Genomic DNA, 12,702 nt, shown 5'->3' with positions numbered 1-12,702 from the left:
GTTTGAAGCTAGCAGAGGTTGGTTCACGAGGCTTAAGGAAAGATGCCATGTCTCCATGACATCACAAGTGCAAGGCGAAGCAGCAAGTGCTGATGTAGAAGCCACAGTAAGTTAACCAGAAAATCTAGCTAAGATAATTAATGAAGGTGGCTACACTAAACAACAGGTATTCAATGTAGAGAAACAGCCTTCTGTGAGAAGATGCCATCTAGGACTTTCATAGCTGAAGAGGACAAGTCAATGCCTGGCTTCAAAGCTTCAAAGGACAGGCTGACTCTCCTCAGGGGCTAAAACAGCTGGTGACTTTCAGTTGAAACCAGTGCTCATTTACCATCTGAAAATCCTAGGGCCCTTGAGAATTATGCTAAATCTACTCTGCCTGTGCTCTATAAATGGAACAAAGCCTGAATGATAGCACATTTGTTTACAGCATGGTTTACTGAATGTTTTAAGTCCACTGGTGAGACTTACTGCTCAGAAAAAAAGATTCCTTTCAACATATTACTGCTCACTGACAATGTACCTGGTCACCCAAGAGCTCTGATGGAGATGAACAGCAGAATTCATGTTGTTTTCAGGCCTGCTAACACCCATCCATTCTGTCCATGGATCAAGGCGTAATTTCAACTTTCAAGTTTTATTATTTAAGAAGTGCATTTCATGAAGCTATAGCTGCCATATACAGTGATTCCTCTGATGGGTAATGTCAACCGAAAACAATCTGGAAAGATTCACCATTCTAGATGCCATTAAGAACATCTGTGATTCCTGGGAAGAGGTCAAAATATCAACATTAACAGGAGTTTGGAAGAAGTTTCTTCCAAAACTGTTTATAAAATTCTCCCGTTCTGGGGAGAATCCGTGGGCACCCAAAGGATAAGACGAAGATGCGCCAAGAAAAACCAACCCAGTGTATCTCCTGCAAAAATAAATACCCTGTTACGCTGAAAAATAAGGCATTTGTGCTCAGGTGCTGGGCAGCTGGCAGTTCCACACAGTGACCCTTGAAAAGAGAGAACATCACAAGTTAAGTGCCACCTGGGGACAGTGGAACTCAAACATAGTGCATGGTCCTGCTGCACTGAGAAGCAAAAATAAGGATGTAGGGCTTCTGAATCAGCTAGAATCTGGGCGACAAGGCACCAGAGAGTCATAACCCGAAGGAGGTGGCAGAGGGGGAGTCAGAAGATTTGGGGTGTTGGGCCCCTCCCTGGCTGAATGTAGGATACCCATGCACAGGGAAATACCATCAGTGCCCACCCAGGAAAGGCTGCTGAGGGGTAGGAGCAAACGAAGATGCTAGAGGTCAAGCAGTAGTGATGAAATTGCATTTCCCCTTTGCCCGGAATGGGGAAGATTTAACGCGCCCGGACATGGCGGCTGAAACCTCAGAAAGGCTACACCTTTGTCACTGAGACCATATTAAACCTGTCTTAACAGAGTCCAAAACCAAGCTTTGAAAACATCTGTAGAGACAACAGAGTTTGGGGCTGATTCCTCTAAGTTACAGAGTTTAGTAAACAGCTTAGATTTTCCAAAAACCCACCTCAACAAAGCTTAAAACTTCCTAATTTTAAGGTGCTTAAATAACTGAACTGCCTGTTGAACAAAAAACAGCTCTTTAGAGGAAGATAATATAATGCATAGTCCCTGCCCTAGGTTACAATGTCCAGTATGCAATCAAAAATTACTAGTGATGCAAAGAAGCAAGACAAAGTGATATAAAGCTAAGAAAAGCTCAGTCAGTAGAAATAGACCCCACATGACGTTGTGTTTAGCCAACAAAGACCTTAACACAATAGTTATCGATACCTTCAAGGCCTTGAGGAAAATATGGTTTTAATGGTTGAATAGATAGGAACTCTGAGTAAAGAAATTGAGATTTCAAAAATGAAACAAATGATAATTGTAGAACTGAAAGTGCAGTAACTAGAATTTTAAGAAAAGAAAAAAATCTACCGGATAGGCTTCATATGAATTAAAGATGGCATAAGGCCTGGCGGTAAACTTGGAGACACACCAACAGAAATCTGCCCATCTGAAGAACAGGAAAAAGACTGAAAAACAAGGGAGCACCAGTGACCTGTGGCGTAACTCAAGTGGACTTGGAGTCCAGAAGGAAAATGGGAACGAAGACAAAGCTGGATGAATACAAAGAAAACTATACGTCAGCAGATCCCAGTCAAACTGTTGAAAGTCAAAGAAGAGAAAATCTAGGTAGAAGCCAGATTTTTATAAAAGACATATTATTTACATAGGAACAGAAAAATGAATGAATATCTATTTAGAATTCTATATCCAGGGGAATATATTCTTCAAAAGTGAGGGGATACAAACGTTTCAAAAGAAATTTAAGCTGAGAGAAAATATCACCAGCAGACCTGCACTACCCGAGATACTAAAAGATGCTCTTCAGGCTGAAAGGACAAGACACCAGATGGAGACTTACACATACAGGAAGAAGTAAAGAGCAGCATAAATGGTAAATACGTGGGTGTGTGTATAAAATATCTATTTTCCTTATCATAATTTCCTTTAAATATAAATACTTCAGAGGACAAAATGATAAGACAGTAAAATGGAGTTGATAATGTATGTTGAAGTAAAAGATGTAGCAAGAATAGCACAAAGGATGGGGTCAGGTAAATTGAATTATTCTGCTCTAAAGTTTTTATATTTGTGACATGAGGTGTAGGAACAGTGATGTGTCAGATGGGAATTTTGCAGTGATACAGTATAATAAATAAGCATTGATAAATTAAGAATATGTATTATGATTCCTACAACTAATGAGAAGATAAAAGAGAATAATGAAAAAAAATTGATCAACTCCTTAAAAATAGTATGTTCAATAGAGCAGAAAAATCAAGAGGAACAAATAAGAAATAGGAATTAAATAATAATTAAACCTAGTGACATAAGAATTACAATAAATGTAAATGGACTAAATGTTCCAATTAAAAGGTACAAGTTGTCAGACTGGATTTGATAAAAAGAAAGGCCCAACTCTATGCTTTCTACTGAAATTATAATTTAAACGTAAAGTTGCAAATAGGTGGTGATTAAAAGAGTGGAGAACATATATTTTATAAACAGAAACCGAATAATTGTGGCTATATTAATATCTGACAAAGTAGTCTTTAAGGCAATGAGTGTACAAAGAAGAATGTCGCATTATGATTAAAAGACCAATTCATCAGGAAAATGTAAAAATCCTGGATGGAGTTTGCACTTAGTAACAGAGCTTCCGAATATAAGAACCAAACCTGGCAGAAATGGCAGAAACAGACAAACTCACAGTCATACTTGGAGATTTTAATACTCTTTGCTCAGAAGTTGATGGGACAAGTAGGCAAAACATCAGTAAGGAGATAGAGGATGTAGCCAACCTTATGGGTCAACTAACTGGCTCACAGCATACTGTGTCCAAAGTCTGTAGAGTCAACGTTCCTTTCAAGTGAACATGGAACATTCATCAAGATGGGTCACATGCAAGGCCATGAAAGACCGTTCAGGGCAGCAAAGGCTTATAGAAAACTCAAGTATTCTGTAATTGGTGAATCCTGTCAAAGAATATGTCAATTTCACAGACACTTTCAGAAAATAGAAGATTTGCTGCATCCCAGCTAACTCTACGAGGCCAGAATAATTTTACGAGAATCTTTTAAAGGCGTTGCATGTAAAGCGTATTACAGACCAATGACCCTGATAAATGTAGATGCAAAAATCTTCAAATATATGAACAAGTCAAAGGAAGAATAATGTGTCATGAGCAAATGAGGTTTATCCGAGGAATGCAAGCTTGGCACCCAAATTTAACTGATAACACAGCACTTTTATTTATATTGTTCTTAAACTGGGAATGATTCAGATCTCCTTCAACAGGTGAATGGATAAAGACATGCTGGCAGATGCAGACAGTAGACTACGACTCAGTGATGAAAATGAATAATCTGCTGGAATACGCAGTAATGAGGATCCTCTCACAGCCTCCTGCCGAGAGAAGGAAGCCTCACACACAAGTATGTCCTGTATGATTCTAGGCATAGAAGTCCTAGAAGACTCAGAGTAATCTATAGTGACGGAAGTCAGACCAGTGGCTGCCTCGTGCAGGACGGAAGTCAGACCAGTGGCTGCCTCGTGCAGGAGGTGCAGGGAACTTTTCTCGGTGGCTGGGGTGGAATTATTCTGTATTCTAATTTAGGGCTTGGTTGCGTGAGGTGGATACATTTGTCAAAACTCATCAAACTGTGCACCTAAATCAGTACATGTCATTATACATAATTGACGCCTCAGTATAGTTCAGTTAAAAATAGAAGAATAAAGTGGAAAGTCCTCAACCATTCAAAGTAGAGATGTGGCAGTACCTAAAAAGTTGGCTTCAAATTTCCCAGTTAAACATCAAGTATTGAACGTTGAACATTTTTCCTAAAAAAGATGACTTGAAGACGTATCCCAGCACCCAAGAAATGAGACAGGGGAGGAGTGGAAGATGCACAGGTAGAGCGTTTGAGAACAAGAAGGTCCGCCCTCACTAGTTTGCCACTCGTATTCGTGACGTCAGGGAAAGCGTGATCGTGGCTGTAATGCAGCATCCTTGGCTGTCACTCCTTCAGAATCCTCTGTGGTGCGTAGCCCTCTGCAGGCAGTGAGTTCCATGGGGAGCGTCCCGTCACGCTAGGGATCCCAAAAATCAGGTGAGATGCTGTCCCACGAGGTGGAACCTCCACTGAGCCATCTCAACTCAGAATCTCCAGCTCAAAGAAACTAAGATGTCCTAGAGTAAACGGTCCTGTGGGTTGATGGGTCACGTATAAATGTTTCAGAACCAGGACGGCCTTCTTTTCCTCACTCCTCTGACGCCTTTGACTGGTGTCAAATGGAAGGAAACACGACTTGTCCCTCCTCCTCTAAAATCGATGTCTTGGGTGGTGGGTAGCAGTAGATGGTGTCGTAAGACCTGAGTTCCCTGGGCTGGGCCGCACGATCAGGAGAGCTGACGGGTACAACCCACGGCGTTTCGGTTCAGCTGGGGGGACCACGCCTCGTGATCTCTGCGAGCTCTAAAGCTGAGGTACCATTTCGGGCTGAAATTAGAATCATGATCTGCTTCCTGCAGGTGATGAGCTCCCCTCAGACGCGGACTTGCACACACAGGGGAAGCCTGCCCAGACCTTGAGTGGCCCCAGCCTTGACCACGGGTTCTGGAAGGTCTGTCCGGGCACAACTTTACTGGTGTCCCATCAGGCGCGAGAGCTCCGAGCTCCCGCAGTGCTGGGGCCCGTAGTCTGTTTTCCCCCAGACCCCAGGGCTTTCAGCTACAGAGGGCAGGCAGCTACTTTCCTGCAGCCCATGGCAGGAGTCCAGGGATGGAGCAAGCTTGGAGGGGACCCCAGCCAGGCTCCTCGTCCTTTCCCAGGCATCCCCTGAACCCACCATCAAGGAAGCCATGTGAGCATCACAGGAACCCCCACTGGTCCATGGAGACCTGGTGTCCTCCTTCAGCCTCAAGGTTCTCAGGATTATACAAAGTATTTTTCCAGAGGAAACACCTGTCAAATCTGACATGAAACTCTGGGCTTGTCAGTGGCCCCTGAGGTAGAAGCTTTCCAAAGCAGAGGGAACAAAAAGCTTCCTTTAAAAAGTTATAGTCTGTTGCTAAAATGTGCCCAATAGGTTATGAAATGCAACCTGATTTTATAAAGGAAAAAATTGTTTTCCTTAGTGGGGAATCGCTTTTTATCCTCCATTTTGAAAAGCCAATTTAAAATGATTTTATTTAATAACCATATCCTTGTGCTCATTTAAATACTGCTCATTATGCACGGAATCCATTATGACCTTTAAGTGGTGGTTTTGCAGAATTATTTTCATAACTCTGACTATTGATGCCTGTTGTCGCTTACAAGTTTGAATCAGTGAGGGCAGCAAACCGCATTCAAAGAAAATGCACGAAACGTTATTCCTGGTGAACTCTGATACCTTAACTGCAGTGTTGTGAATGCAAATAACAGTGATAAAACTCAGTGAAAACTGATAACTGAAGACACGCCGCAACGTATAATAAATTACAGCGAATTCTTACACGCAGCAGCAGTACATGTAGGCAAACAGGTATCTCAATGAAGCCAGTATGAAATCCATAGTAAAGTAATAAGTCTGTAGGCCTTCCAGTGCTGTGTCATGTGTACACCAAAAGCAAATATTCTGTCGGACACTAGAACATAATGCAAAAAGGTGACAATAAATGAACGTTAATAAACTCTAGTTTAATCTTCTAATGTTACAGTACCTTTGCTTTTGAGCTATTGGCCATGGAATTAATAAATTTAAATAAAGAATGTTATGAGGACAACCCAAACCCAGCCTCTGGTTGCTTGGAATCCAGGCATTGGCAGGGCTGCTCCTTCCAGAGGCTCCAGAGGAGGGTCCTTCCTGCCCACTCCCGCTCTTGGTGGCCCCCGCACCGCCCCGGGCATCCTGGTCGTTCGGCCGTGTGGCTTCCGTCTCTGCCTCTGCCTTTACAAGGCGCTGCTCCCTCCTGTCTGGGTTCCCCTGTATCCCTCTGGTAAGGATAGATGCCACAGCGTTGAGGGTGCCCAAATAGTCCAGGTACATACCCTAAATGTAATCACACACGCGGGGACCCCTTGTCCAAATAAGGTACCAGGTCCCGGGATTAGGCCCCGATATGTTTTATCCGGGGGTGGCCACTGTTCGGCCTGAGGCGGTCAGACACTAGACTCGTCAGGAGTTTGGCCTGGAAGGAATCCTCACCGTAAGAGTGGTTTCAGGTCTTGCTGGAGTCTTAGAGTGGAGGTGAGTCCGCAGCATTCTAGCACCGCGCGTCCCACGCAGCCTTAGCCGTCCCAGTAAGAGCCCGTTTCCAGCGCTCACCATCGCCACCCTGCAGGCCCTGGTTTCCTTAGTGAGGCACTTCCCCCATATTCCCGACGACCCCTGTTTGGACAGCACAGAAGTGGCCTCCCTGATCTGGGGACCTTTCCAGCGCTCCCAGGCAGATCCAGCTTTGCCGTCCTAAGTAGTGCGTCTGTTTGCCTGTGCCCCGGGGACTCACACCTTGCTCTGGCCACCCGTCCCTGAGCTAGAAGGTGCCGGGAAAACCTGCCCTTGTGGCTGGGAGCCACGGCTGCCGCAAGGATGCTTCGGAGTGACGGAAGCAGGCATCCCATGAGGCGCGGCCGCGCGTGCCGGGGCTGTCTTCTCCGAGGGGGCGAGACGGGCCAGCATCCGACCCTGCGACTAACTGGGCACGCGCGGCGTCCTGTCTGGCGACCTGGCTGGCTGCGTGGCTTCATTCAGGCGTTCGAGCATCTTCCTCTTCCCCGCAGGCCCCGCCGAGGAGGGACCGGGCCACCCCTCCCCACAGGCTCCCTCTCTGCTCACCTTGGACAGACAGTGGGGACTTCGCCGCTGATGAACAGGCAGGGTCTTGTGACCTAGGCACCCGTTAGCGTGTCGTCGATATTATTATGTATTAAACTCGCTCTGATTTGACCTTCCAGGTAGACGTGGTCGTTCACAGCCTTCCTGGACTCAGAGCCTTCGTCGTGTCCCTCAGGTTCCTTCCAGCTTTAGCGTCTCTCCCCGTCCCCTTCCCTGGGACTTTTCTGTCTTTGGAGCAGTATGCTGTGTAAAAACTAGAGGCAGAAAATCGTTTATGTCGAAATAGAAGAGCCGTTCTTTCTTTCCGGAGCTTTGAGAGAACGATCACGTGCTTTTGCAGCAGCTGAAATGTGTCTCATTTGGGTTTGGGGGACGTGATGTCGGGGCCCGTCGGGGCCTCCCCCTGTATTTGGTGCTTCCACCTGATTCTGTGGCCGTTGATTCTCGTCTGTTTTGCGCAGGCTCCGTCCTCGCCTTCTTCGCCCGTCGCTAATGAGCCAAAATATGAGAAGCGCTGGCTGGACGCCGTGTCCCTCCCTCTGTCCATGGCTCGGGTCTCACGGTGCAGAGCTGGAGCACAAAAAGTAAGGTGCGTGACCGACGTCTGGGGTGGGAAGCGCCGATAAACGCCAAGGTGCGTGTCCTTGTCTCCAGCTGGATTTAGCATTTGCAGAAATAATCACAATATTAATAAAAGTCAAGCATCATAAGAAAACACTAGTCAGAGCAGGGGCCGATTTGCGGTCAGGAGGGTTCTGTCTAGTGGGGACTGTGTTCATTCTTCTGAGACATAGTCATCAGAAGAAAAAATCGTATTTTCAGTTTGAACTGTTAACAGACTTAGATTGGAAATAAGACTGTACTCTTATCCACGTTGCATACAATTACAGAAAAGTCATTTAAACCCCACGGGCCTCATTTTCTTCATTAATAAAATGAGAAGGTTAGACTAGCACTCATGTTCAATAACTGCTCACTAGTTTTCGAGCCTCGTTAATGAAGTAACTTCAGAGTTTCACCTGTAAAGGTTGTGTGTCCCTCACTGTTTTGTGGAATAAGGTAGCATTTTTCCCTCTGAGTTAGTGCAGTGTGTCATCTGTGGCCAACTGTGCTGTCCGGTCACTGTGGAAAGGCTGAGAAGTAGGTAGGTGGTGAGTTTCCTTTCATTCTCAAGAAGGTGGGGAGAGAACTGTGTGAACAAAGGAAGAGCGCTCGTTGTCCTGGAATTGAGTACTTTCTTGATGAGACACGTGTGCCCACGGAGGCCATGTTCGTGTGAACACAAAGCATCTGAAGAAGGCGCCCCTGGGTGGTCACACGCCCCTCCTTTGCCCTGGGGAGTGCTGTCAAATCCTACGAGCAAACCAAAGGTTTCCATGTCGTATTATGGAAACAAACATATCTTATTAGCTTTGCTGACTCTCATGATTTTAATGTGGGCAGGAAGATGCAAAAAGTAAAATGAATGACGAAAATTCTGCATTTCATCGAGTGTGTTTGTCTGACTCACATCAGTATTAACGTGCACGTTTAGAGGGGATGCTGTCCCCTCCCCTGCCCTGTAGCCCCCTGGTCGCACATTGAAGAGGAGGGGAAGAGGAGAGGAGGTGAGCACGTGGCCTCAAACAGCCTGAGTTACTTCTGCAGCTCCTGTGCTCTCTCCCGAGGGACCCTCGCTCTGGGGCGTGCAAGGAGCAGGTTTAGGAGTTGCCAGCTCTAAACCAAACGCTTTTTAAAATCTAAAAGCCAAAGCTCTAAACTATAGCCTGGGAAGGATTTTGAGGAGATCCTCTGAGGGGATGAAAACAAGTGGGATGAGCATGTCAGAGGTCAGCGTCCTGGGGCTTCTGTCGTTGTCCAGTTGTAGGACCAAAATTTGTCACCAGCTGCTCTGCGTTTTCCTTGTTTGGAAAGTACAGTAATTTGGCCAACGATGGTTGAGGTGCCTTAGTTTTCCGAAAACGTTTCAAAGGATTCTCTAAAGAGTAGGCACATATTTAAATCTAACATTTGAGATACGTATTGAAATGATAAAACTCAGTTGTGGTGAGTATGACGGTTCCCATGTCCCGTCACCTCCGGGGCTGCAGGGTTGTCCTCTGCCGGGGGCCTCTCACACCTGTTCGCTGTCAGGTGGACGTTAGTGTCAGCGGTTCTTGGGCATGGTGGGAACTAAGCTTTTCCGTAAGTTATACATCACTATTAATGAAGGTCGAATCATTGACTGCCCAGGACAGGAAAAGATGGTTCCATCAGAATTTGGGGGAGAGCATCTTGATATGAAACAAAAACAGGTGTAAAAACAGCACGATGCCCAGTGAGGGTGACAGCCGACTCCTTACAAAGTAGGGCTGCTCCTCGAGTGCTCACGTAGGAAAATAGACCACGTCTGCAGACTCTGGGAAGTAGCCACGAGACATCACAGATTCCTCAGCAGAAGCTCGTGCTTTTGGCTATTAGGTAGTTGTTAGCACATTTCTCTGACACTGCGAGGAGGAAAGCATGCTCCCTGGGGCAACTGACGGTTGTGAAGAGGGCGAGAGTTTTCTGAGCAGGACCCTCTCCATTTTCCGTTGCTACGTAACCAGTTAGTGCAAATATAGCTTCAAAAGCGCGAGTGTGTCATCTCACAGTCTCCACGGGTCAGCTGGGCTGTGTGTGCCGGGGCCTCCAAGCCGATGCTGGGGTGTGACCGGGCTGCGCTCTCGCCTGAAGCCGGGGCGCTGCCCAAGGTTCTCGCTGGTTGTTGGCAGAACTCAGGCCCTCGAGTCTGTAAGGCTGGGTTCCCCATCTCCGTGCTGGCTGTCACCCAAGTTCCAGGCCACATGTCCTCTCCCCTACAAGGCGGCAACAGATGACCTCTCGTGCATGGAATCTGACTTCCTGTCTCTGACCTTCAGACCCAGATGTGAAGGGCATGAGACCACGTCGGGCCACCTGGATAATCTTCCTAATTTAAAGCCAGCTGATTTCAGGTCTGAATTACTTTTGCAGAATCCCGCCTGGCAACACCTAGCTTTGTGTCTGACAGAGTAACTGGGTGCAGCTGCCTGTGCCCTGGAGGCTGTGGTCTGAGCTTAAGTGCAGGGCGTGCTCAGACCCATCTTAGGAATCTGTCCTTCGAAGACACGCTGAGCCTCGGTCTGCGGTTGGCTGTGCTTTCACGTCCCCATGACGAGTCTGGTTAGGGTCCCAGACCTGGGCTGAGCAAGGTACCGGCTTAGTGTGTGTATTTTAGGAAGCTGAGGGGTCGGGACTGTCCTTAAGAACAAGAGAAACGTGTGCTTGCTTGCCAGACGGTCAGTCCAGCCACAAGGGAGGCAGCCTCAGACCAGACGATCTAAAGCCTGGGGCTCTGGACTTGGGCGAGAAGAGGGGAGGCGGATGGTGTGGAGGAAAGAACAGGGTTTGGAGGGAACCGTCTCTAATCCCGCATTGCCTCTGGGCCTCTTGGGGCCGCGTGACCTGCCCTCAGAGAGCCCCTTCCTGATAGCCAAGCGGGCAGGACATGATGTGAATTCTCCACCGCTTCCTAAGATGGTTTATGGAGAAAGCGTAAAATAACGAGGTTTAAGGGAGCTTTTAAACCCCTTTAGAAGTGTGCTGCCAGGTGTGGGGTTACCGCCATTGTTGACTGTTTGTGGGCTGAGGAATAGGCCTGAACGGGGGAAGGAGACTCAGATCCGAGCCGTCGCTGCCGCGTCGCAGGCTCACCCGCGCCGGCGGGTTCTTCACGCGAGGCGCTGCTATCTGTGCTTCTGCTCAGATGGGCCCTTCCCAGGGCTCTTGCTCTGTGTTGGCCTGAAAAAGTGTAGGGAGTCACTTATCTCGTTCCTTTTTCCAAAGGGACGGAAGGAAACTAAAGCTTTAGTTCTATTTGTCCCACATCTTTCGTATTTGTGAAAATAACAGTGGCTGACGTCTTTTCACCGACAGTAATACCCCATGTGGCTTTGGAGGAGGTCCCCTTATTTCAGAGTAAAGAGCATGGAAGGGACCAGATGGGCTTTACGGCAGCCATACTGGAGACATCCTGCAGAGAAGCACATTTTCAAAGGTGATGCTACAAGTCAAAACTGTCCTGCTAAACACTCTGATCTGCTTTGCAAAGGACGGCTTCATGCTTAGACACTTGCGCCAAAACCCGCTCTCCTGTAGCTGGGAGATCCTCAAAGTGGGGGTCAAGCAGAGCAGGGGAGACAGGATCCCAGGGCCGTAGGCGTCTCCACAAGAGGAGGGGCTTCTGTGGGGCGGGGTTCGTGCTGGGGGGACCATAGCAGGGTCAGGAGCTCAGGGTCTGCTCTGCACTGGGGGATCGGAGAGGGGGCCCCCGGGGTCATCGTTGAGTTTGACTACCTCCAGGAGGATGCAGGGTGGGGTGTCTGGGAGCAGGGCCGGGCCTGTCCTGGGGGAGCACCGTCGTCAGGGTGGGATGAGGGAGGGTCTTGGTGGCCGGACATCCTTTGTGTTTCCGTCTGCTCGGGCAGGATTTCGAGCCCTTTTCTGTCTTGTTCCTGGAGTTCGGGGAGAGCCCTCGCCTGCTGTGGGCGGGCTCGGGACTGTTTATGTTCAGCAGAAGAATCCCACAGCCGGTCTGGGAGCTGTCGGGTGTCAGGCTGGAACGGAGCACGACCCTGTGGTCCTTCCCCAGCCCCTGTGTCCTCCACCTGCCTTTTGTCTGTAGAAAAACTTTAGTCAAAAAATAAGTTTAATCAGATAAGTGAAAAATGCAGAAGCAAAAGAAAACAAACAGGACAAAATAATAAGAGTCTAGTCATTAGCAGAGTCAAGGACCTTTAGTCCCTCCTCAAGGGCTATAGATCATATTCTGAGCCGTATCCTGGGAGCCGTCTTGTAGACACTGAAACCCCGCCAGTGTCTGGTGGAAGGAGTGAACTCCACGATGACCAGGATGTAGCCATGACATAAGCTGCCACAATTCGGAGCCTTGGCCTCAAGGGAATGGGAACACACTGACCCTGGAACCGAAGATTAACTGTACTTAAGACAGTCAAGATGATGCTGGTCAGAGCACGGCAGCACCAATTTCAAGGTGACCATCAGGGCGGACCGTGCTGTTTCTGCAGGGAGCCCCTCCCTCCGTCTATAAAAGCTCTTGCCCCCTGATTGTCAGTGGGGAATGGGGGGAAGTCGGCCACCCTGCCCCCAGGTTGCCAGCACCCAAAATAAAGCAAACTTTCCTTTCCACTTTCCTGGCCTCTTTATTGGCTTTTGAGCAGCGAGCAGCCGGACCCCACTTTCAGTAACAAGGCTGCTGTCTTTCTCAACTCACTG

At 47.7% G+C, this 12,702-nt stretch overlaps 1 protein-coding gene across 3 annotated transcripts in view; it reads left to right on the top strand.

Annotated features, from left to right (window-relative positions):
- The window catches only part of SNTG2 (syntrophin gamma 2), a 198,625-nt gene that overhangs the window by 122,633 nt on the left and 63,290 nt on the right, over positions 1-12,702 (top strand). For all 3 annotated transcript variants that reach the window (XM_060169633.1, XM_060169632.1, XM_060169631.1), the window contains one exon: positions 7,869-7,996. In XM_060169633.1, the coding sequence (XP_060025616.1) occupies positions 7,869-7,996 (128 nt within the window). The remainder of the gene's footprint in view (positions 1-7,868; positions 7,997-12,702) is intronic.

Source organism: Lagenorhynchus albirostris, chromosome 13 (assembly GCF_949774975.1).
Source record: "Lagenorhynchus albirostris chromosome 13, mLagAlb1.1, whole genome shotgun sequence".
NCBI lineage: Eukaryota > Metazoa > Chordata > Mammalia > Artiodactyla > Delphinidae > Lagenorhynchus > Lagenorhynchus albirostris.
This window is presented reverse-complemented; position numbering and strand designations above follow the sequence as displayed.